Source organism: Diceros bicornis, chromosome 34 (assembly GCF_020826845.1).
Source record: "Diceros bicornis minor isolate mBicDic1 chromosome 34, mDicBic1.mat.cur, whole genome shotgun sequence".
Classification (NCBI taxonomy): Eukaryota; Metazoa; Chordata; class Mammalia; order Perissodactyla; family Rhinocerotidae; genus Diceros; species Diceros bicornis.
The window spans coordinates 35926627-35952125 of NC_080773.1; the positions used below are offsets into that span (position 1 = coordinate 35926627).

General features: G+C 46.2%; 1 protein-coding gene across 3 annotated transcripts in view; it reads right to left on the reverse strand.

The window, feature by feature from the left end:
- Window positions 1-1963: 1963 nt before the first annotated feature.
- LOC131397510 (zinc finger protein 550-like) overlaps window positions 1964-25499 on the reverse strand; it is a 30858-nt gene continuing 7322 nt past the window's right edge. The window contains exons 1-4 of one of the 3 annotated variants that reach the window (XM_058530484.1): window positions 11776-12013; window positions 9251-9377; window positions 6904-6999; window positions 1964-3031 (exon numbers count right to left, since the gene is read on the reverse strand). In XM_058530484.1, coding sequence (XP_058386467.1) covers window positions 2016-3031; window positions 6904-6999; window positions 9251-9377; window positions 11776-11802 — 1266 coding nt within the window. In that variant the 5' untranslated portion in view covers window positions 11803-12013 and the 3' untranslated portion in view covers window positions 1964-2015. Of the gene's footprint in view, window positions 3032-6903; window positions 7000-9250; window positions 9378-11775; window positions 12014-20769; window positions 24746-25499 lie in introns of those variants that run through there. The other 2 variants (XM_058530483.1, XM_058530482.1) reach the window with 2 other exon arrangements.

Here is a 25499-nt window from a genome sequence, read left to right on the forward strand (position 1 = left end):
GTTGCTGTATGTGGGACGCTGCCTCAACATGGCTGGAGAGGCGGTGCATCGGTGTGCGCCCAGGATCCCAACCCAGGCCGCCACTAGCGGAGTGCACGCACTTAACCGCTAAGCCACAGGGCTGGCCCCACTCTCCAACTTGCTTGAACCCAGTGGCTCAGCCACAAGTACAGCTACAGCAACAATACATACCACCCTCCAGAGAGAGGGTGAAGGAGGGTGTGGTCTTCAAGAGTCAACTCTCTTTCCCAAAGAACAGAAAACTATGCACACTATCCTGAAAACAAAAAATAGTTATTAACTCATTGAGATGTGCAGTCATACTATGTGCACCACAAAAATGGCGAATGCCCACTCTGAAAATGTGAAGCTTGTGTATAGTCTTTTAAAAGGCTCTGAGGAAGTGAGGAAATGATAATTTTATATTTTTCTGTAAATTTTTTCACCTAACATTGATTATCTTCCATAGCTTGACAACTAGTCTGAAAGAAAATCCAACAGGATGCATTTCAAATGACCACATCCAATGCCAGCACCAAAAGAATAAGTCTATGGTGGCAAGTGTGTAACCCACACAAACCTGACACCCACATGTATACACCGGGATTCTCCTGCTAAAATCCCTGGCACTTTATTTCGTAAGAAAACTTCACACAAATGGGTCTAAGATCAATGAGAATCCTCCATGTTTGTTTTTCTGAGTTTATTATCAATTTACCTCAGCTGTGTGTTTCATTTTACTGGTTTTAGCTATAATTCAACCCCTAAAAAACTGCAAAGGGGACCTGGAAATACCCGGTCCTCCAAACAGGATTAAAGAACCTGAGAAACACCAGGAAGAGGAAAGAACTAGGACTCACCTAAAGCCACATGAGTACAAGATAATCACCATGCTGAGAAAAAAAAGAAAACAAACAAGTAGAATGGAATCCAGAAAAAGTGAGAGAGTGTTGGGCATTTAATACCACACGAACAGAGTCTATGTCTAAAAATCAAAGCCTTAAACTGTCGTAGTGGGTGCCTATTTTACCAGGGTGATCCGCATGTGGATCCTTGTCTCCTTAGACATAAAATAGGAAATAAGTGTCATATGATGTTATTTCAGTTTTCTAACTTCTAATAAGTTCAAGTCTCTCATGACTCAAGTGTTCTCATTTCCCACAAAGAATTATGCTCCTCATGGGTGGAGACATTTGGAACAACAGCTCCCCACAAACGTCTGTAGAGCAGCCCTCACTGTCCAGCTTCCCTGACAGGACGGCAGTGAACACATACAAAAAATAAGTAAAAGGGCTGAGATCCTTTCTCTCTCAAACATTCCACACCAAAAAATAAAACTGATGAAAAACTGCAAGAGGCCTGGCAGGGAGTCTAAAAGGGTTTGTGAAGGCGTTTGTCTTTTCCTTTTATAGTCTCCATCTCCATCCTCTACTCCTCCTTTATCTTTTTCTTTTTGAAATAATGCTGAGATGCTTTTCTAAGTGTAAACCAAGGGGAAGACCTGCCTCCTGCATGCTTTCTCACAGGTATGGGAAAGTCCAAGCTATTTTGAATCCTGATATGGCTCTACATGACAAGAGGTGACCTGTCACAGAATGTTTTTCTCACAGCCATGACAATTGTGTTCCTCTTCATTATGAATTCTCAGATGGCAGGTAAGATTTTTTTCTTCTGGCTACAGACTGTCCTCAATAGTTATATTCAGAATGTCTTTCCCCAGTATGTTCTCTGACGTTGACGGAGGTGGACCCACTGGTGACACAGCTTCTCGCATTTCTTTCTGGTACAAACCCTGCGATGAGGGCTGAGCAGTGGCTGAAGGCTTCCTTACATTCACTGCATTCACAGGGCTTCTCTCCAATGTGACTACTCAGGTGTCTGAAGAGCTGAGAAAAAACACTTTCCAACATTCTTTGCACAGAAAGGGTTTTTTCCTCCAGTGTGAATCCCCTTTTGAAAGACAAGAGGAGAAGTGGGTGAAGGCCTTTCCACATTGAGGGCACTCACAGGGTCTCTCAAGTGTGAACCCGCTGGTGCTGCAGGAGGTGTGACCTACGTTTGAAGGCCTTCCCACACACGAGGCATTTGTATGGTGTCTCCCCAGTGTGGATGACAGAGTGCTGAAGGAGGTATGTGCTCCGGTGAAAGGCTTTCCCACACTGAGTGCACTCATAGGGCTTCTCCCCAGTGTGAATCCGCTGATGCTGTACGAGTTCTGAGCTGCATCTGAAGGCCTTTCTACACTCACTGCACTCATAGGGCTTCACTCCAGTGTGGATGATGGAGTGTTGAATTAGGTGTGCTCTATTGCTAAATGATTTCTCACATTCTTTGCACTCAAAGGGTTTTTCTCCAGTGTGGGTCCTACTGTGGCGAATGAAAGTAGAGCGGTGGGTGAAGGCCCTTCCACACCGACTGCACTCGTAGGGCTTCTCCCCAGTGTGAATCGGATGGTGCTGCAGGAGGTAGGACCTGCGTTTGAAGGCCTTCCCACACTCCATGCACTTGTATGGTGTCTCCCCCGTGTGAATGAGGTAATGCCGAATGAGGGTTGAGCTCTGGCTAAAGGCTTTCCCACATGCATTGCATTCATAGGGCTTCATGCCAGTGTGAACTCGCTGATGTCGAACAAGGTACCACTTCCTGTTAAAACCTTTCCCGCATTGCTTGCATTTGTAGAGGTTACTTCCAGCATGAATCATGGGGCCTTTTTCTGGTCCCTGTGCGTCACATTCATGGAGGACATCTCCCTGAGGAACTTTCTCCTGTAACACCCTGGAGCACAGACTATCATGTGTTCCCAAACCATCATCTTTTAGGCGTGTTTCCCCAGGATGGGTCTCCTTGTGGGGGTCTGTCTCTGGCCTCCATTGACCTCTCTGCATTTCCAGAAGCCCTTCCTGGTCCCTGGCTTGCCCCAAGCTGGAGTCCCTTGAAAATCCCTGAGTCAGGCTTCTCTGGAGCAAGGCTCCCTCAGACAAAACGGACTGAGAAGAGCTTGGCTCTCTGGTCTGAAGTTTTGCTCTGTCACCTGAAGAGAATCCAATACACAAAGGGGGACTTTCAGTGATGTAAATATAGGAGAAACAAAAGCAACACTTAGTTTCCAATTACTTTTTATGGTCCTTGTACCCTTGATACCATTAAAGGGAAAACCTGGAGAGAAAACCAGGGGACATGGATGTAGAGTGGAGACCTCTCCTCACAGTCCAGAGTAGGGGAGAGAGGGCATTTTTAATTACACTGTCTGTGGGTCATTTGCTCCAAGAACTGATGTCTTGGTGCTGTGAGAGTATAAGGAAGAGCACCTGACAAGACTGGGAAGAAAAAGAGGTCATGTTCCCAGAGGAGGAGGTGTCCCATGAGCTGGGTCCTAATGGAGAAGTCAGATTTGCCAGAAAGAGGAAGAGAGAGAATAGGGCTGGCTTGAAATATAAGGAGTAAGCATGGGCGGATTCACCCTTGGAGAGCGCTGAAGAGCTAAAGGAAGAAACGGCCAATGCCTGGTGAAGCCCACATTGAAGAGGTGTTTGCAGTAGAGGAAGGGGATGAAGATCACAGAGGAGGAGGGACAGAGGGACACAGGGCCCAACAGCACAAGACAAGGTTCTGCTCTGTGGAGAGGCATCAGCATGGTGGTTCAGACTTAGGGTCTGGAGCCAGAATGCCTTGGTTCCATCTCTGCCTCTGTCAGGTGAGCTGATCTTGGGTGGATTACCTTCTTCAAGTCGTAACTTCCTCATCTGAGAGACTAGGAGATGCTCAGTTTCTCAGGGTGTCATGAGGGTTAAAAGAGAAAATGCCTGTAAAGCATTCGGCAGGGTTCTTGATGCAGCGTGTTTACTAAATTGTGGGTCAAAGACTGACATCCCTGGAATGGAAGGAATTCTGCCTCCAGACTGTCTTCAAACTCAAGGCTGTAACATCAACTCCTCTAGCTTACTGGCTGGCCTTGCAGATTTTGAAATCACTGCCCTCACAATCGCATGAGCCACTTCCTTAAAATAAATCTCTATGTACAAATATATCCTGTTGGTTCTGATTCTCTGGTGACCCCTGACTAATATGTTATTATTCTCATTGTTGCACTGGGCTATTAGGATGACAGCAATGACATCAGTAAGAAGCTGCCATCTTGTTCTACAAGCCAAGCAGAGAGGCCTTGGTAGAAACCAGTTCTTCCAGCACCTTGATCTTGGACTTCCAGCCTCCAGAAGTGTGAGAAAATAAATTCTGTTGTTCAAGGCACACCTCACTCTCGAAAAAGGATGGGGCACCAGGAGCCTGCTAAGGTCCTGGAAATATTCTTTTTTTATTTTTTGCTGAGGAAGAGTCACCCTGAGCTAACATCTGTGCCAGTCTTCCTCTATTTTGTACGTGGGTTGTCGTCACAGCATGGCCACCAACAAGTGGTGTAGGTCAGCGCCCAAGAACTGAACACAGGCTGCCAAAGCAGAGTGCGCCAAACTTAACCACTATCCCACGAGGCTGGCCCCAGGTCCTGGAAATATTCTAAATCTTGACTGGGGTGGAGGATATTGCAGTTTATACATATGTAAATATTTAAGCTGAACCCTTAAGATTTGTCCATATCATTGTATATTTCTGATATAAAAAAGAATTAAGGAGATTTTAAACAATAGGTATGGAATTCAGGTGTATACATCTTTTCCCAAAATGAGACAACTCCTTCAAGGAACTCAGCTTTATAAGTAGAGTCTACACTAGTCATGGGCTATGACAGATCTAAAAGCATTTGTGGTTTTGTTATTTTTCCCAAGTGTAAGCAACTGGAGCCCATTTTTAGGTTGAGTAGAGAAAAGATGAAGATACGCAGAAAATAAGCGAGGAAGCAAGTTCCTTGATAGGGCAGAAGCTATGAAGTAGGCCCTGGTGGAGGCACTGGCCATGATGAGAGGTAAGATGTCTTCCACAGAGGACAAGAAGGGAAGCCAGAGGTGTGGGACAGACGTGGATGAGTCTTGAAGGGTTCAGGAGCAAGAAGCAAAAGTATGTAGACTTTATTTTTTTTTTTTGTGAGGAAGATCAGCCCTGAGCTAACATTCACGCCAATCCTCCTCTTTTTGCTGAGGAAGACTGGCCCTGAGCTAACATCTGTGCCCATCTTCCTCCACTTTATGTGGGATGCCGCCACAGTGTGGCCTGACAACTGGTGCATTGGTTCGCACCTGAGGTCTGAACCCGGGCCGCCAGCAGCGGAGCGTGAGCACTTAACCGCTATGCCACAGGCCCAGCCCCGGTAGACTATTTTTAATGTGAAGTTGATTACATGCTGAGATACAGTGACTGAGGAAGTGGTGACAATCTGAAACATGTCTGAGTGGCTGCAGAAGCTGGTTCATAAAAAAGAGCTGACCAGAGGCACGGAAGAGATGTGGAAAGACCTGGTGGGAGTCTCTGGCATCATCTCACCGTTTTTTTTTTGTGAGAGGGATTCACTCTGAGCTAACATGTGTTGCCAATCTTCTCTTCTTTTTTTCCCTTGAGGAAGATTCGCCCTGAGCTAACATCCATGCCAGTCTTCCTCTATTTTATATGTGGGTCGCCACCACAGCATGGCTTGATGAATGTATGTCCATGAACCTGTGTACCCAGGCCACCAAAGTGGAGCGCACCAGACTTAACTACTACGCCACAGGGCTGGCCCCTCATCTCATCCTTTGATGAGAGCTTGGACTAGAGTGTTGGTGATGAGCCAATGAAAGTGGGGGAGGTGATGGTTTCAGGAGACACAGAGAATGTCAAATGAGAGGGTTTGAGATGGATGGATGTTGGGTTTGATGGAAGCACAGGTGCTGAGGTGCTGTCTGAGCGGTTTCCAGTCTTCTAACCTGCTTGGATGGCAGGACATTCTCTGAACTGAGGATGGGAGGAGTGGGCATCACAAGTGTCTTCTAAGGCCTGATGACCTCAAGGTTCCTCTAAGGCATTTAAGTGGAGCCAAGAGATTGGGGGTAGGGGGGTGGCATTTGGAACAGAGGGTTGGCAGTGGGGCTGCCCAAAGACACTCCCAGGCTGGCTGAGAAGTGAGAAGGACCTGCAGAGAGGAGAGCCTGGGACTCTGGTGATCCAATCCACTGGGTGGTTGGCTCCAGCTACACTCAGCAGCATGGATGTGGGCAGAAAAGGCCAAATGTTACCTTGGCATTTTTCAGGGCAGCAGGGGCAAGAAGATACAGTGCAAGAGGCTACCCTTGAGTGTCTGATGGACAAACAGGAGGATGGAGAAACGGATGGAGAAGGCGGGAAAGAGGGATAGAGAGTACAGTGCAGATAGTAACTTCAAGGGGAGGAAAGATGCCCTTTCCTCAGTCCAGAAGGAAATGTGTGATATTACTATCATTCATTATAATTAATTACCTGGATACCACTAAGCTGAGTTTTGTCGATCCTTACTATAAGTCAGGCACTGTACTGAGCAGCCTGCTGCATTACCTCATTACATCCTCAAACAACAATCACAGAAACTATTATTGCTCTGATTATCTGAGAGTAGGCTGAGTACAGCAGGACTGAGATGATATAAACCAAGCCCACCGGCCCTTCTTCTTGGGTACACGGCTAAACCACATCCCCAGTCTTGAGCTCCCAGGTGGGGCCAAACGCCTAGCTCATGTCAGTGGACTATGTGGAAGTGAGTATGTGTGCACCCAGTGTGACTCTGTCCCTTCCTGTCTCATCTCCCCTCTGCCAGCTGTGTTACGCCAGAGCAATCTTAAAGCTACCTGTTGACATTAGAAGGCACCTGGGTCCTGGTTCAGAGCTGACCTGCTGGTGCACACTCTTGATAGGAGAGTGAAACATCCAGACCCCCAGGAGGTCACAATGAAGAGGTTCCTGAGTTCTGAAGCAGTGGTCCCCTCAGGGTCTGAAGGCTCCTACCTGGGCAGGGCCTATGTGAGAGGCCTCTCCTCACCGTACATAGCTCCTGCTTGTGCTCCAGCAGGTGGATCAACTCTGGTGTGGGAACTGGATGCCCTGTAGATGGAGAAAGAAATAGGACACAGGTGTTTTGATAAGAAGAATAAAACCTTTCCATCCCATTTGGGGTTTCATGACAGGGACAAGACTATGAATAAATCTGCTCCCAAAGTAAAGAAAATGCTGATTTGTGACCTGGAAACCAAGAGCACAAATCCCACTTGGGCTGCAACAGCTGCAGAGGGTGGTGCTGTCTGCACACCACCATTGCCCTTGAACTTCATCAGTGGAAGCCAACACTATTCAGGTGCACACCACTTCACATACAGCCATGGGACACCAGGAGGGGGAGGCCCTCCTTCCAGGCATTTTGTAATTAATCTAAGTCACTGGTTCTCAACACCGTGTGCTTCAGAACCACCTAGGGATTCCTGATCACAACCTTAAACCAAAATAAACAAAATTTCTTGGGGTGAGGCCTCGGCATCAGTATTTCTGAAATCTCCTCAGGGAATTCTGATGCCCAGAGAGAAACTACTAGCAAAAACTATTGGTGGAAATAAACTGGTGAATGGCATCCTTGATCATTGGTAATCTGAGGTAGACAGGTAACCTGAGCTGGATTCTTGTTCTGAAGAGAAAGCTTTTATTCCCATGTGGGAGGGGAGGGCTGAACAAGGGGGCCTACTGCCTCTGTCAGTGCTGCAGCATCGTATGTCCCCGTGAGGGAGCCAGCCTGAGAAAAAGGCAGATGCCTAGTCCACGGAGAGCAGAGAGAACCTTCACATCACTGATGATGTAACCGCACTGCTGCATCCACCACCACCTTGGGGCTTCTCATTAGGTGAGGTGGTCAAGTTCCTTCGGGGGAAGCCAGTTTGAGCTGGTCTTCTGTTACAGGCAGCTGAATACATCTCAGTGGATGTGGGGAGTAAAAGATAGGAGAGTTCTGTATAGAAGTCCAGTGACTGAGATACCAGGACCCACAGAAGTCCCAACTGACAGATTCTGATCCACAGCCCAGGATTCATGCAGACATGTCTCAGGAATGTTCCCCATGTGTACTATGTGCCTGGCACTAGGTTCACCAGGAGGGCAGGAGAAAACGTGACTCAAACATTCCTTTGGCTCTGCCAGGAGGTGAGCTCCCTGTCACCTCAGGGCCTCTTCTGCTGGTTCCTCCATCTGGATCTCCTCCTCCACCACCCCTCCCAGCTTGCTCTTGCTCAGCCTTCAAGTCTCAGCTCCAGTGTCACTTCTTAAGGAGCCTTTTTCGAAGCACCCATGATAAGTTATGACCCCTGGTTATATATTCCTAAATAATCTTATTTTTTCTTTCTACAACTCATCACAATTCATCTAAGAATTGATGTCTACCTTCCCAACTGAACTCAGAGTGATGGCTCTGCAGAGCACACATAGTGTGCCATTGTAAACTGACCCGCTTTTTATTTTTCCTAAATATTTTATTCTAAAAGGGAACCCCGTTTTGCTCTGGTAAATGAGAAAGTCAACGTCATTTCCCACAAATAGAAGGTTACCATCAAAACACAACAGCGAAATCAAAATAATGCCATTAAAGTCCCAGTGAGCTCACTCGGCCTGCTCAGGGCTGTGAGCTGGAGGCTGCTCCCTGTTGAAGAGAAAAATTAGCCATAACTGGGGGACATGAAGGACTCAGCACGAATCCGAGACTTTCTCTTGACAGTAATCAGCATGCCGGACAGAGAGGGGAAAGGGATCAGCTTTCTCAGGGTGTCCACCCATGGCATTAGATGACAACCCTGTACACCCTCTAAAATCATCTATACCAGTGGGGGATCATGGCCCAGGCCACAGAAAACATGTGAGGATCATATAGACACCAGGGGCCTTTTTACCGAGATTGTTCAGAAAGATCCCTGAGGGGCACTGCTGACCAATGCCACCTGGAGGTCTGCCTGATTCACCCTCTCTTCTGAGAACAGCCCCTCACCCATGGCCCTGCCAACTGGGCTGTGGGGACACTTGACCCAACCTGGCTGGGCCAGTCAGCTCCTTCTGTGGAATCTGGAATAAGGAGCTCAGACTGAGGCCCCAGTGTGCTGCGCGCCGGGGTGCGGGTTTGTGTTCAGAAGAATGTTGTTCCTGTCCCAGTGATCCCTGATACAGACACAGGCAGACCAGAGAAGGGGACCAGAGGCAGGAGCTGGGACCAGAAAACTGCAGGGGCTGTGGGGAGGAGGGAAGGTGGCTCCTGTGACCTCCTTGACCAGCCAGGAGTCAAGGAGGCTGGGGTCCCCCGCAGGGGTGACAGGTGAGCCCTTACCCAGTGATACCAGGAGCCTGCAGGTCTCTAGCATCACCTCCCGGTACAGAGTCCTCTGGTCCAGGTCAAGCTGTCCCCACTCTTCCCAGGTAAAGGTCACTGCCACATCCTTGAAGGTCACCAACACCTGAAAAGTGAAACAGAGGTAGTGGTGTTGGCCTTGTGCTGTTGGATGAGATAAGAGCCTGTCACTTAGTTGCTGGTGAAGGTGCAGAGAGACCCAGGCCCGAAATCACCAAGGCCTCCTGAGGGGTGAGCTCAGGTTTGGGCTCAAGGGAGAGGTGGACGCGGCCTTTGGACACAATGCAATTGTGGCTGAGAGAAAAACCTCCCAAGGGGGAAGCCACTGGAGATGAGAGAACAGTCCTTCCTGTGAGCACTGTGCGAGCAGACGGCAAGTGCTCTGGGATATCAGAGGAACAGGGAAAATGATCATGATGACAATTCCAACAATGAAAACAGCAGCAGCTGAGCCTCCCTGGTCCTTGCCGTGTGCCTGCCCCGGGCTGAGGGCTTTGCACGCTGAGGTAAAGTGATAAAGATCTTGCTCTGGAGCCAGACTCCCAAGGTTTGAATCAAGACTCCTGACTGACTCTTGCCAGCTGTGTGCCATGGGGAGGACATCACGTCATTTCTCTGTGTCTCAATTCCACATCAATACAGTGATCATTCCCACTTACCTGGGCAGTTCTGAGAACTAAAGAGAAAATGTTCCCGCCGCAAGCACTGGGGTGCCTGGCCCCAGTAAGTGTTCAATGTCATTTGTGACTTTTACTAAAAATCCTGCCATAGCCCATGAGGTAAATGCCATCATCACCTCCATGTCACAGCCAGCAGCCTGGGGCTCGGGCAGCTCTAGAAAGTCGCCCACAATCTCACATTTAAGGAGCAGAGGCCGGATTTGGATGTCCAGCAAAAGACGGCACAGAGTTGCCAAAAGATGGGCAGGTGGGGGCAACGGTACGTTAGCTGGAACTGAAACAGCCAGAAAAGACTATCCTAAAAGGTGACTGGACACACAGGAACGGGGCGGGGAGACAGCCCTGCAGAGACCTGAGGACAGGGCCCCAGGCAGAAGTGCAAGGGCAAAGCCTGCACAATGGGAAGGAGTTTGGTGAGTTCTGGAAGCCTGGCTGGGTGCTGTGAGCAAGGGAAGAACAGAGGGAGGAACATGGAGGCAGAGTCAGGGGCACATCCGGGGGAGCCCTGTGGGCTGTGGGGGAGGGAGTTAGTATCTATTATGGAGTGTGATGGAAGCCCCTGAAGGGGAGACCCATTCACTCATTCAACCATTTATTGAGTACCTTTTACAAGCCCAGGCCGTTTGAGGTCTTGGCATAGAGCAGCAACAGGCACTCATGTTCCTGGGCTGGAAAGCGATCCTACACAAACAATTAAATAAATGAGCAAGACATTGTCAGAGGGACCTAAACATTCCAAAGAGAAGAAAAGAGCGAGGAGACAACAGTCCACTTTAGATGGGGCAACGGAGGCCTCTTTAAGGAGGGGACGCTGGAGTGGGTCTGCAATAAAGTGAGGGAGGGAGCCTCACCTGGACGGGAAATTAACCAATAAGACAAGGCCTGAGAATGATCAAGGCTATGATGAGGGTACTCACCGGGGGCCTCTTGTGCACTTGTGTCTAGAGGGACACCACACTCCTGCACACAATCATCACTGACCACTTGAATGGACTCACTTTTCTAATATAACTGAACGTCTTAAAAAGGAAAATAGATTCACTACTGTCAGTGGGAAGCCAGTTCTACCTGCTGTAAACCGAAAGACAAATTCCTTGTCCTTTATGGCTCCAAGCCTGCCCTGCCACCATTTCAGCCCTGGCATAGCGGCAATCCCAAAACGCTGCTCCTGTCTCTTCCCCCACCCCAGCCCTCAGCTTTGTAGAGGCCAGAGGCCAGGGAGGCCCAAGGGTCAGACTCCCGCTGGGGTGAGCCTGTAAGATCAACACAGACCCAGGAGCCATCTCTGGAAACAGGGCCAGGGCGATGCTCCCTGGACCGTGCTGGACACTGGGGGACACAAATCACCCATGGCCAGTTTCTAGTTCCCTCAACTCAGGAGAAGGAACTGTTAATATTCCTATTTTATACAAAAAAAATAGAAGCCAAGGGCAGCAGGGGGACTTGCTGCAGCTCACAGTCTCGGAAAGGGGCGTGGGCGGAACCCACAAAGCGGTCTCCGGATTCTGTAGTCCGCGCTCCTCCCTGCGGGTCATTCCACGCGCACGGCTTGGGGGCGGGGGCAGGGGGGCGGTTCTAGAAACCACATCTCTCCCTTACACACAGCTTCCCCAGTGGCTTCAGAGATGGGACCGTCCCCCGGTAGCCCCTGACCTGGATTCGGGACCCGGAGCCGAGGAACCCCATCCCGGGGCTCAGAGAAAACAACGGCCGGCAGACGGCAAAGCGAAGGGTCACAGGACACCGCCATCCCGCACGTCAGTGCGCCGCGGCCACATGGGTGACATCCCAGCGGGCGAGAGGCCTGGGGCACCGTCCACTCACCTGCGCCGGGTCCAGGGGCGCCGCCATCGGACCGTGGGGAGAGCAGGGCCGCGCGAGGGCGCCGGGGGACGAGGGTGTCCCGCGGACTCAGCCGACCCTCCCCCAGGTCCTACAAAGGCGCGGAGGTGGCTCCTCCTTGCTGTCTTTCCCCGCTCCGTCCCGACGAGCCGCGCGGGGTCTCACAGCGGGCGTGGACAGGCCCACCCCGCCACAAGCAGGCGTCCACGCCGGCGCCCCCGAAAGTCCCGCCTTTGCCACTGCGGGCCAGCAACGCCCCTTCCCGGTTTCATCACTAGTCCGGCGCATACCGCTGTCCCGCGGAGCACAGCCTTCTGGGTAATGTAGTTTTTAATCCTGCATCCCGCCGAGCAAGGGATGCTCTGCTCCTTCTAGGAGCCAAGGCCACAGAGGCCCGGAGAGGGGCGTTGCTGAGGCTCCAATGAAGGAGGAGAGCCATCTGATATTCCTAAAGGGCACGCATTTAAATTTCCCAGTAGTTTTTTCTGCGTCTTGTTATTTCAGATGCTCCCAATGGAGCAAGTGCCATTCAAGATATGGGAGTAACACACGATATAATGTCATTCAGATACAAAGTAGGTATCATAGCTGCGAAATAATAAACATCTTGTTGCTCTTCAAATACACGCCGACTGGAGCTTTAGAGTTAATTTTGTGAGTTTCGGTATGTTGGCTCAGGGTCAAGAGAGAAAAGATGTTACACAGGGCCATTACTGTGATGTTGGGGAGGAAGATGTTGGATGTCCCTGAAACAGGTGAACAATAGTGAAAACTTTGTCTTCTATAAATTTTTAAATAAATGTGTGAAGTTCTTCAAAATTCTGTGTGGAATATATAGAGTAGATTTAATTTACATAAAATGAGAAAAGTTCAACATAAATTATAATTTTAAGCTTATGTCATCATCCAAGTATCTTTGTATTTATTCTGCCCTTCTATTTTTAAAAAATATATTCCATAAAAGGGAGACAATATATTATAGATTCCATTCAGCAGAACAGGAACCCAAAGAAAAACCTGAATGCACACACTGCAATGTCGCTCCATCATGACGTACATGCTTTCAAAAGTCTGTAGTTTCAATAGTATTTTCAACCAACAAATATTATCTTATTACTCTTCAACTATGTGTAGATCAAAGCTTCAGACTGAATTTTGTAGGCTTCAGTGTGTGCAATCAAGGGACATGGAAGAAAAGAGTTCAGCCAGGGTCATGACAGGGGAAATGCATGAGGGATGTCAGGAGGCCCGGAAGGAAGCAGACAGCGTGGCATTCTGCCTGTTTCCCCCACACACAAAAATTCTTCCCTGAATGGATACACCTCAGCGTTTGTGTTCCAACCCTAACAAGCCCAACTGTTTTTTCCATATAATATTTCTCACTCAATTTCTTGACATAGATATTGCTATGGTCTCAATTCTTGTGTTCCCCTCAATTCACATGTTGAAAATCTAATGCCTAATATGATGGTAATAGGAGCCGGGTAAGTGATTAGATGATCAGAGCCCTCATGAATGGAATTAATGTCCTTATAAAAGAAGCCCCAGAAAGTTCCCTTGCCCCTCCTACCATGTGAGGACACAGAGAGAAGGCTGTCTATGGTGTCCAGAAGGCTGGTTCTCACCAGGAAATGGGTTCTCACCAGACACTGAATCTGCTGGTGCCTTGATCTTGGATGTCAAGCCTCCAGAAACGTGAGAAATAAATTTCTGTTGTTTATAAGCCACCCGGTCTATAGTATTTTTCTTATAGCAGCCCGAAAAGACTACGAAAGATACAATTCATTTTAAAATCTTAGACTTATCCAAAAAGAAGAGCCATTTACCAAATGCTTTTTCCTACTACGACAGTGGCTGCCATGATCACAGTCTGAGCATGTGTGCAAAGGAGGCATCTTATCCCTGAGGTAAACATTTGGTTATTGTTTGAGGATGATGTTAATGATCTTGATAATTATTCTGAAAATTGCTAAATAGAGTGAAGGCATCAAGCTCTTTCTTCTCTTTTCTATACAGACTGTATTCTGAGGTAACAGAATAGATTATGGAAAATTCTTCTTTATAGAGGATTTCTAGCTAATAAATGCAGAAATAGCAATAGAAGTAGGATATAAATGTTTCAACAGCTTATAAAATAATCAACTACCCAATGATCATCATTGCATGCTAACACAATAGATAAAAGATGCATGGCAAATTGGTATAGGATAGAAAATACTAACAACATTAGGACCAATCACAAAAGAGAGACACCCAGACATCAGAGCAGGCTTATGTGATGCAGGCATAATTTCTCAGCACTGTGTGGAGTATTATGGCCAAAGGCTGAATCTGGATTTCAAACTTGTTTGGATGGCAAGATTATTCACTGAAATTGGGAATGTTGGAGTAGTAGGCAAGATGATGAATTTCTGTTACTCATGATGGGCTCACGGTGGGTCTGAGACATTCAAGTGGAGACACTGGATTGAGATGGGGGAGCACTTGGAACAGACTCAGGATCTGAGTTGCGGCTGGACACAGACACTGGCTGGCTGAGCAGCCTGAAGGACGACTCGAGGGGAGAGGCCACAACATGGCAACGAAGCCAATCCATTCGTTTGATGGCTCCAGCTGCCTCTGCAGTCAGATGTGGGATAGACAAGGCTAAAGATCATGTTAGTATTTTGAGGACACAAAGGCAATGGAGATGTAGTGCAAGGAAATGCCTCTGAGAGTCTGATGGACAAAGAGGAGGATGAATAAATGAATGGAAAAGTGGGAAAGGATGGGATGCAGAGTATAAAAGAGATAGTGATTTCAAGGGGAAGAAATATCCCTTTTTCCTGAGTCAGGAAGACAGTCTACAAGCAAATGTATATTACTGTTTTTCATTATGATTAATATTACTACACAGATAATACTAAATAGTTTACTTTTGCTGAGCCATTTCTTATGAATAAAGCACAGCACTATGCGCTTCTCTGCATTATCTCATTACATCCTTAAGGAACCCAATGACACAGAAATGATTATCACTCTACTTTTCAAGAGCAGGGTGAGTATTTTTTTAAAAGTAGATGGTGCACAGGATATTTCAGATCCAATAAATTAGGTTAATTAGAAAACACCTTCTGGAAGGAGGAGTTTGCATTCCCAATGTCCCATGGGATTGTAAAGCAAGCCCATTTCCTCCTCTCCTCAGGAACACAGCTAAACCACATTCCCCAGACCTGAGCACCCTGGTGAGGCCCAATGCCTACTTCCTGTCAATGGAATGTGTGTGGAAGTGATGTTTGTGTCCAAGTGGGTGTGACTTCTGCCCTCCCCTCTCATTTCCCCTATGCAACCTGGATGATGCCAGAGCAACCAGAAAGCTAGATGGTGACATTAGAAGGCAGCTGGGGCCTGGAATAACCACGGTCCAGAGCTCCACGCTGACCCACACCAGACCTTGATGTGAGCAAGAAGCAATGAGGTCCCCAAGGGAGCCGCACTGAGGAGCTTCCCACAGAAGTCCAGAGGCAGGGGTGCCCTTGGAGTCTGCAGCCTGCTGTGGCACACATCTAGTCAGCTCCTGGCTGCCCTTGTGAGCACATGCTTTGGTCTCTTTACATGGTATGTGTCTTCATGGTCAAGTGTTAGGCGTCTCTTCCTGTAGGCGTTGCACTAAAGGATTCTATTTTGAGTTTTGCTCACAGCCTCCTCATGAAGCAGGTGGCTGACAGGCACCATTTTCCATAGGATGAAACCAAGGCTCAGGGAGATCAGCTTATTTGCTGACAGGCAGGGAACTGATGAGCAGCTGATCCAAGTTGGAGACCCAGGTTGGCCATCTCTGGCGTCTGTGCTGTATAACCACAAAGCTACGCAACACTGCTCTAGAAGGGGCCAAGTCCTGGTATAATGATGATGATGATGACAATGATGATAATGATGATTGCAGCAGGGATCATAACCATCAACAGACCCATAGTTAGGGAGCATCAGGTGCTGTCCTATGCCCTTTTCACACATTAACCAATTTACCCTAATACAGTCCTGAGAAGTAGCTACCATATTACCCATTTTACCAAGGAGGAAACTGACACACAAAGAGGTTCATTAACTTGTGCAGGGTCACACAGCTCATAAGCAGCAGAGCTAGAATTTGACACCATCAGTTGGCCTCAGGAGCTGGGCTCCTGGGTGCTACACAAGGAAGGAAATGACATGCAGCCGCCGTGTGGGGCTAGCAGCCTCGGAGGAAGGCGGCCGTGAAGGTGAGGAGGGGTATGAGTGGGAAAAGTTAAGGGGAGGAGGAGCCTATGAGAGGGGATGATTTGGTGATTCCCAGATGGCATTTCGTGAACCGCTAAAAAAATTTTAAAACTAGAAAGGCTACACAGAGGATGGGTCCAAAAGGAACATCTCACGGACACCAACTATGATCTCCTCTCACCCACATTTCATAAAAGAAAGGACTTTTACCACCACAGAAGGCAGAGGATGGCATCTCACAATGGAGGAACAGCTTCTAAAGTGAGTAAGTTGAGCTTGGTGAGGGACTCGCTGCATTGGCTGTATTTTCCTGACATTGAGAGGATAGGGATGTCATGAGGCTTAAATGAGTGGCCATCAACAGTGCTTGGAACAGGCTTGACATGTGCTCAGTGTCAGGAAGCATTAGCTGTGGCCATTGATATTCCTGGTTTCAATTTAAATGGATCCACTTTTTATTTACCTTAAATAGATTTAGTCTAAAAGGGAATTATTCATTGCCTTGGCAAGTTGGAAAATCAGTTTGATTGGCCACACATGGAAAACTGCCCTCAAAACATAACAATGAAATTAAGTCCCAGCGAGCTCAGGCTGCCTGCTGAAGGCTGTGAATCTAAAGCTGTTCTCTTATTAAACAGGAAAATTATCCACAGCTAGTGGGGCATCAACAACCAAGCGCTGAATGGAGACTTCCTCCTGAAAATATTCAGGAGGAAAAGAGCAGGGAAAAAGGATCGTTTTCCTCAGGGAGTCCATCCATGCTATGTAAAGACGTTTCTGGGCACTCTTGAGCAGAGGGGTGTAGCCCAGGCTTCAGGAAACAGGGAAGATCATGTAAACACCAGGGGCCTTTTTACTGAGATTGTGTTGTTTAGGAAGATACCCAGAGGGCACTGATGGCAAATACCACCTGGAAGTTTGCCTGACTCAGCCCCTTTTCTGATAACAGCCCATCACCTATGGCCCTGCTAACTGAGCTTTGGGGATAATTGCCTTAACCAGGCTGAGCCAATCAGCCTCTCTCTTGTGGATTCTGGAATAAGGACCTCCAACTGAGGACAGAGCATGCTGGGTGCTAGGGTTAAGATTGTGTTCAGAAGGCATATTTCTTATCTAATGTTTCCTGACCCAGACACAGGAAGATTAGGCAAAAGGATGGCAGACTGGAACACAGAACACAGCAGGGGCCGTGGGTAGAGGGAGGAAGGCTGAAGAGGCCGTGCTTACCACCCACACGTGAGCAAAAGGTGGAATCAGGAAGGAAGCCTTGGGTTGCCCACGTGGCAGAGAGGTGAGGTCTTACCAAGCAAGACCAGGAGTTCACAGTTCTCCATCATATCCTGCTACAGTGTCCTCCGGGCTGGGTCCAAATGCCCTTATTTCTCCCAGGTGAAGGTCACAGTCATGTCCTTTAAGGTCACCAATGCCTGGAGAGTCAGAGGGCGCCAGTAGGCCTTGGGTTGTTGCATAAGATTAGAACCTATTGCTCAGTCACTGGGAAAGCTGTAGAGGGTACCACTGGATCAGTGAGGCCTCCAGAAGGATTTCTGTGTCGGCCTACAGGGGGAGGGCCATGTGGCCTCTGGACATAATGGAATTGCAGCTGAGAAGCCTCCGATTGGGGAAACAATTTCTGAGTCAAGTCTTCTGCTACTGGGCTTCTGGGTGGTTTCTAACCCCATCCCCCCTTATCCCCATGCACTCACATTCAATCATCTGACCTGGGAGCCTCCAAGTTGTGCCAAGGGGTGCACCTGTTCCCTATTCTGACCCCCATCAGCACATCAAGCCTGTAGAATGATGGGAAGCGTTGTTCTCTGCAAACCATGCTGTCCTTGCATTGTCCCACTCAGAACATGGAGACTGTGTGACTATATGTGTGTGTGTGTTGTGGAAATAAATGAAGACCATCTCAAATGAGCACAAGCAAAAGCTATAGGCTATTTACTCAGAGCTTGCTATAGCAAGAGAGTCAGTCACCAGCACTTGCTTTGGCAGAGACTCAAAGGCAGACAGGAAAGTGGGAAAACTTGATGGTGAAAAAAGAGAAAGCTTCAGGAATGCCCTGATGGAGGCTGTTAGCATGGTGAGGCTGGAGGCGGGCTAACTAGCAGCAACACATCCTATGTGATTAGTTAGGGGAACATATTTGGCTTTCTCTAGTTGGTCTTAAGTCGGAAGTGGCTTAATCGGCAGATTTTAGGGAAGCTAACAATTATTCACCAAGTCCTCCCCATTGCAGGTTGGTTGATGTAGAGGATGTGGGTCAAAGTTCTCTTTTCATACATGGTCTCACCATTGTCTGTTTGTATATTCAGTCTCTGTGTATGTGTGTGCAACCCACACACCAGGCCCTGGGGCATCCTTATCACCTGCCTGCCTCACAAATCTCTGCTGTATTGGTGCTTTTGTGTGGCCACCATTCCTGTGGTGTATTGGTACCTGTGTCCCATCTCACAGGTCCCTCGTGTGCTTTGCATATGCTGGCTGGGTGTCCCATGTATGTCACACTTGTTGTCTGTTGTGGATGTGGTATACACACATGTATACCACAAGCAGGCTGTGTTGAGGCGTCAGTTTCACATACCTGTTGCACAGGGTTTGAGATATGTGTTTGTCTCTAGGCTACGCTGCAGTGACACTAGCAGGCACCAAACCGCACTCTCCCACTCTACTGGGGACACCTGCAACATATGGTAACTGAAATGCTTTTGTTTCCAGGCTGAGTTACAGTGTGCTAGCAAAACACACTGTCCCACTGTGTGGGTTTCCAGGTGTGTCACTCTCACACATTTATCCACCAGGAGCAGACCTCAGTCATCCATCTCATTAATATCCAGTGTACAGGAAATGTGGGGGGTCAAGCATGTGAAACAGCTTCAGACAGATGCAAAAAAAACAAATCCAGAACATGGCAAATTCTGATGGACAAACAACAGAACAACTTCAACAAATGAATGGTCCAAGAATTAAAAAATGAAGTGATATCTATAAATTAGTAGAGACTGACCAGATACATCGACTAAAAGTCATATATCCATTTTGGATCTGATGCCTTAAAGAACAATCACATTTTTGGGAAAACTAAAAAAACCTGAGCTCTGACAATATATTTTATGACACCTCAAATATTTTGTTTGGAAAAGGTATTAAGATTATGAGAGCCCTTACATCTTGGAAATGCATTCTGAAGAGATTAGGTATTGAAAGACAAGATGTTGGGAATATAAGTAAAACAATTCAGTGATGTGCGTGGTAATAGATGAAACAAGAATGGCATGAATTGACCAATGATGATGGAGGACTGGGGATGAGGTCATGGGGCTTCAAAAACATATTCCTTTCATGCATATATTTGAAAATATCCATTACAAAGGGTAGAATATGTCCTATCAACTTTATGTCAGGAAGAATGGATTGAAAAGGGCAGAGGAAACTTTTGGTTTCAGGGATTTAATTAAGGGATTAAGGGATGTATCAAAACACAAATTGTACACTTTAAATATGCACAATTTATTATAAAACAATTATACTTCTATAAAGCTATTTTTAAAGTAAATGTAGTAAATACTCAAAAGTTGTCACTTCCAAATTATTTTCCTCTGTCTTACTCTTACATCTCTTCCCGAGGTTATCTGTGACCACTGCATCAGTGTGGTGAGAATAGAATACAATGCTGTGCTACTGCACGTCTCTTCCCAACTCCGTGTTTAGGGACATCATTTTGGCAACTTAAAATTGGCCAGGATACATAAGAAACGATGATATCCAGCCATTTGTGACAACATGGATGGACATTAAGGGTACTATGCTAAGTGAAATAAGTCAGAGGGAGAAGATCAAATCCGTATGATCTCACTCATTAGGTACTAGATAAAAACAACAACAAACACACACATAGAGACAGATTGGATTGGTGGTTACCAGAGGGGAAGAGGGGAGGGAGGAGGGCGAAAGGGATCATTAGGCACATGTGTGTGGCGATGGATTGTAATTAGTATTTGGGTGGTGAACATGGGAACATGATGTAATCTATGCAGAAATAGAAATATAATGATGTACACCTGAAATTTATACAATGTTATAAACCAATGTTACCGCAATAAAAAAAAAAAGTAGAAAAACAAAACAAAACAAAAGAAACCGACAGGAGTAAATAAATGTGTTTCTTAGAGTATGAATCACCCTAAAAACAAAACTAGAACACTATTTTTCTGGGGGACTTCAGGTACAGAAGGGAGAGTTAATCATACTCTTCAATTCATGACACATGATCTTTACTCATCCATAGAAGGACCTGCCTCGTTTCATTTTTTTATTCCCTTTTTCCTTATTCCCCTCCCAAGCCCTACACATTATAAATTGTTTGATATTTATAATTTTGTTTGATATTTATAAATTTGTATTTTTGCAAAATGTGTATTTTTTATTTACATAAATGATATCATGTTTTTAAAAAAAAAATTGGCCAGGATGGGAGTATATACACTAGAGAAACTGACAAACACTACGAAACAGGGCTTGTTTATTTTACTGACTGGCTAGACTTAAGAAAGTAATGGAGAATATGTTGAGAATGTAGATTATGCTTAAAAGTATACAGCCTCTGTGGGAGTTATACTGTGACTAGCATAGAAAAATTGAGAAAATATAGTATTCAAAAACAATACTTCCATTTAGCAAAGATGACACATCACTGCTGAAGAATGAGTGAAGTTCCAACAAATGTCTTTGTTATACATGTCTTTTTATTTATTAATAAAAAGGGAAATATCAGCCAACATCCATTGAAAAATAAGCAAATGGCATTAACAGTCATTAAAGAAAATATACAAGTGGCAAACACACAAAAAATGCCCAAGGTCATGAAACATCAGAGAACTGCAATTAAAACCACAGTGAGATGCCATTACACCCCTATTAAAACAGCTAAAATTAATAACAGCAAGTACTGGCAGAATGTGGAGGAACAGGAGCTCTCATATACTGTTGGTGGGAACACGGATGGGTACAACCAATTTAGATCACAGTTTGGCAGTTTCTTAAATATTGAAACATTCATATACTCTGAAGAATTGGCACAAGAGAAATAAAACACATATCTATAGAAAGAACTGGATGCCCATGTTCACTGCAGCTGTATTTCTAACAGCAACAAACTGGAAACAATGCAGCTGCCCATTAACAGATGAAGGGATAAACAAGTGGCATATGCAAAGAGAAGAACACTGCTCAACAATAAAAAGAGTCATCTCTTCATATAAGCAACATTGATGAATCTCAAAATAATTATGCAGTGTGAAAAATATCAGAAAAAAGTAAACACTTCATGATTTGATTCATGTAAAATCTAGACAATGCAAACTAATTTGTTATTAAAAAAAGGAAATCACTAGACTCCTGTAGGCCTAGGAAGGACAAGGAGATTATAAAGGGTATGAGGAAAATCATGGATATGCTCATTACTATGATTATGATGGTTTTATATGTATGACAAAATTTTTCAAATTGTATACCTTAAATACGTGTAGGTTACTGCATGTTAATTATGCCTCAATAAAGTTTCTAAAAACTAGTTCAAAATAAAAAATCTGGATCTCCCACTCTTTTTGGAAACCAGAAGGTTTAATAACCCACTCCACTGTACTGTTACACCTACTCCACTCTAGTTCTCCTTATTCCTGGAGAAGGGCAGCCCTGAATTAGGGCAGGAAATACTGGCGAGCAATGGAGGCTGTTTCAATCTGGGACAAGAGACAAGAGGACCACTGGCTAGATCACAAAAGCCACATCCCTGGACAACAGGACCTCCATTCTCTGTCCTCATGTCCCTCCCTTTACAGCAATGGACTTGAGGTGAACAGCCTGGAAAGACAACCAGAATTCACAAAACCTTTAGATTACTTGCTCTAACAATGACTTCAGCTGCAGGAGATACACAGCTCTGGAGGTCCTGTGACTCCTCACAGCCATAGTCACTGGATGCACTTTTAGAAGGGGCACATTCCATCTGGTTTGCTGCAGGCTCTTCCACTGCCTATTAATCACACCCAGGATTTCAGTACCAATCATGGTTCACACCTGGCTCCTGTAGTCTGACAAGTGACACCAGCCTACAGAATTATGGACATCAGGACGCTTGGCTCCTTTGTAGAACTTGGTGAAAAGCTTCCCCTCAACAGTGCTGGGCATTATGTAACACTCTCCAGGAACAAGAGAAGAAATTCATGCCATTCCCAAAGGCACTGGAGCTTGCCAAAATAAGTGACCCCTCCTCAGGGTGACCTATGGTCTCACAATATATGGAGGCATCCAGGCCACAAATTAGGACCACAAAGCAGTGCACTGGTCCCTAGGTCTTGGGAAGCAATGCAAATTAGGCCAAAACTGGAATGAGAACTACTCTCTGTCATACTGTCCCTGCTGAGGCACACATTAAGTTGAGGGCCCACAAAAGCCATCCACCCCTTCACACAAATGGAGCCCAATTCTGTTTTCCACCCACCCAAAACAATGACTGTAACCCCCAAGATTAAAGGTAGATTAAACATTAAGAATTTTATTACAGCATAAACCAGAGCAATGTGAGGCAGAGTTACCCAATGATGACTTGGAGGCTGGAAAAATCAAGTGTCATGTGTGACCAACAATACCCATGAAGAAGAAAAGCCTTCCCTGCAAGCCTCCAGCAGAGTCCACTCTTGGCCCAAACTAGGTCAGATTCATTCTGAACCAATCAGAAAAGGGAAATCACTGTAAGGGCACACACTGCTCAAGATTTCCTCCAGGGACTGGGAGAGAGAGCTCAGAAGTCTGCTTTTCCTTAGCACATTGGGGTGACCAAGGAAACACTGTGCAAGGTGGAAGAGGTGAGATGGCTTCTAGCAGAGATACTGGCAGTGATGTAACTCTGGCAAGGGCCCTGGGGAGTTTACAGTGTGCAATGCAGCTCCTGTAAGCCTCATACATGTCTGGAACTCATGGGGAATTTCACCCCTCTGCATGTTTGGAAGTATGAGGTTCAACTTCAGGCAGGTGGCTCCCTCACAAAAGCTGTCTAGTGCCATTACAGTGAACAAAGAGACAGCACATTTCCTTCAGGTCTAAGGCCTTTCTAAAGTGTGGACTTTCTGGTGCTAACTGTTAGATGTTGGAGTGAAGGATTTCCCATATTTCCTGCGTTCATAGGGCTTCTCCATGGTGTGAAATTTTCGGTGGAGATTGAGGCTGGAGCGTTGGCTAAAGGATTTGCCACATCTGCTGCATTCATAAGGCCTTTCTCCAGTGTGAACTACCTGGTGTTGAATGAGAACAGACTTTTGCCTAAAGGATTTCCCACATTGGCCACACTCATAAGGCCTTGCTCCAGTGTGAATACTGCAGTGCTGAATAAGGCTGGTGCTTCGACTAAAGGATTTCCCACATTCACCACACTTATAAGGCCTTTCCCCAGTGTGAATTCTCTGGTGTTTAGTGAAGATGGCTCTTCTGCTAAAGGACTTCCCACACTGGCCACACTCAAAAGGCCTTGTTCTACTGTGAATTCGCTGGTGTTCAACAAGGCTGTAGCTTTGTCTGAAAGATTTCCCACATTCAGTGCACTCATAAGGCCTTTCTCCTGTGTGACTTCTGTTGTGCCGATCGAGTTTGGATTTAGATCCAAAGGCTTTCCCACATTCCCTGCACTCATAAAGCCTTTCACTAGTATGAACTCTCTGGTGTCTAATGAGAGTGGCTCTTTGACTAAAGGATTTCCCACACTGGACACACACATAAGGCCTTGCTGTGGTGTGAATTCTCCGGTGTTGAACAAGGGTGAAGCTTTGTCTAAAGAATTTCCCACATTCGCTGCACTCATAAGGCTTTTCTCCAGTGTGAGTTCTCTGGTGCCGAACAAGATTGGATTTACACCCAAAGGCTTTCTTACATTCTTTACACTTATAAGGCCTTTCTCCACTGTGAATTCTGCAGTGTTCAATAAGGTTGGAGCATTGACTAAAGGATTTCCCACATTCACCACACTTATAAGGCCTTTCTCCAGTGTGAACTCTCTGGTGTATAATGAGGGTGGCTCTTTGCCTAAAAGATTTCCCACATTCACTGCACTCATAAGGTCTTTCCCCAGTGTGGAGTCTCTGGAGCTGAACAAGTGAGTACTTACAGCAGAAGGCTTTCCCATATTTGCTAGACTCATAAACTCTTTTTCTAGTGGAGACTCTTGGGTGATAAACAAGACTGTGTTTGTGGCTGGAAGCTTTCCCACATTCACGCAACTTGTAATGATTTTTTCCACCATGAAAGGCCTCCTCATGCTTGGTGATTTTGTTTGACTTCTCACTGTTGGGAATGTCCTGGTGCTGAAGCAGCCCCAGCATGACCAGGAACTCCTTTCTAATCTTCCTACAGGCGAAGGGATTCCCTGACACATGGAATATACAGCTCTTTACAAATGATGCTCTATCCACATCCCTTTTCTCTGCACTGGAACGCTTCTGAAGCTGGTGTAGGTCTGCACATGCCCCAACCAAGTATGGTTTCTGCCCAAGTAGATCAGCCAAGTGCAAAATGTCTTTCAAGATTGGGACACACTTCTCACAGGGGTGAGTCTTCTGGGTGGCTGGACCTGGTTTTGGAGTCCTGACCTGTGAGAAAGCTTCTATAGAAACACTCTGCTCAAAAGGTATCTCTTCATTCTCTGTTCCATGCCAACAAACTGAAAGAAGAGAAGTCCTGATAAATTATGCTGACTACGGTGTGAGACTATTAATTGTGTTTTTTTTTACTTTCTGTATAATATAATATTTTGATATCTTAAAAAACCTTGATGGCTGGGGAGACAGTGGACTTGAACAACACTATAGCCCAAATGGACCTAACAGACATATACAGAAAATTCCATCAAACAGCAGCAGAATACACACTCTACTCAAGCGCATAGGGAAAATTCTCAAGGACAGATCATACGGTAGGCTACAAAACAAGTCTTAACATATTTAAGAAAATTGAAATCATATCAAGTATCTTTTCTGACCAAAATGTGATGAAAATAGAAATTAGTAACAGGAGAACTGGAAAATTCACAAATATGTGGAAATTAAACAACACATTCTTAAACAACCAGTGAGTCAAAGATGAAATCAAAAGGGAAATCAAAAACTGGGGCCGGCCCGGTGGCGCAAGCAGTTAAGTGCATGCGCTCCGCTGTGGCGGCCCGGGGTTCGCTGGTTCGGATCCCAGGCACGCAATGATGCACTGCTTGGCAAGCCATGCTGTGGCGGCGTCCCATATAAAGTGGAGGAAGATGGGCACGGATGTTAGCCCAGGGCCAGTCTTCCTCAGCAAAAAAAGAGGAGGATTGGCAGATGTTAGCACAGGGCTGATCTCCTCACAAAAAAAGGAAAAAAAAAAAGGGAAATCAAAAACTATCTTGAGAAAAATGAAAATGGAAACACAATATACCAACACAA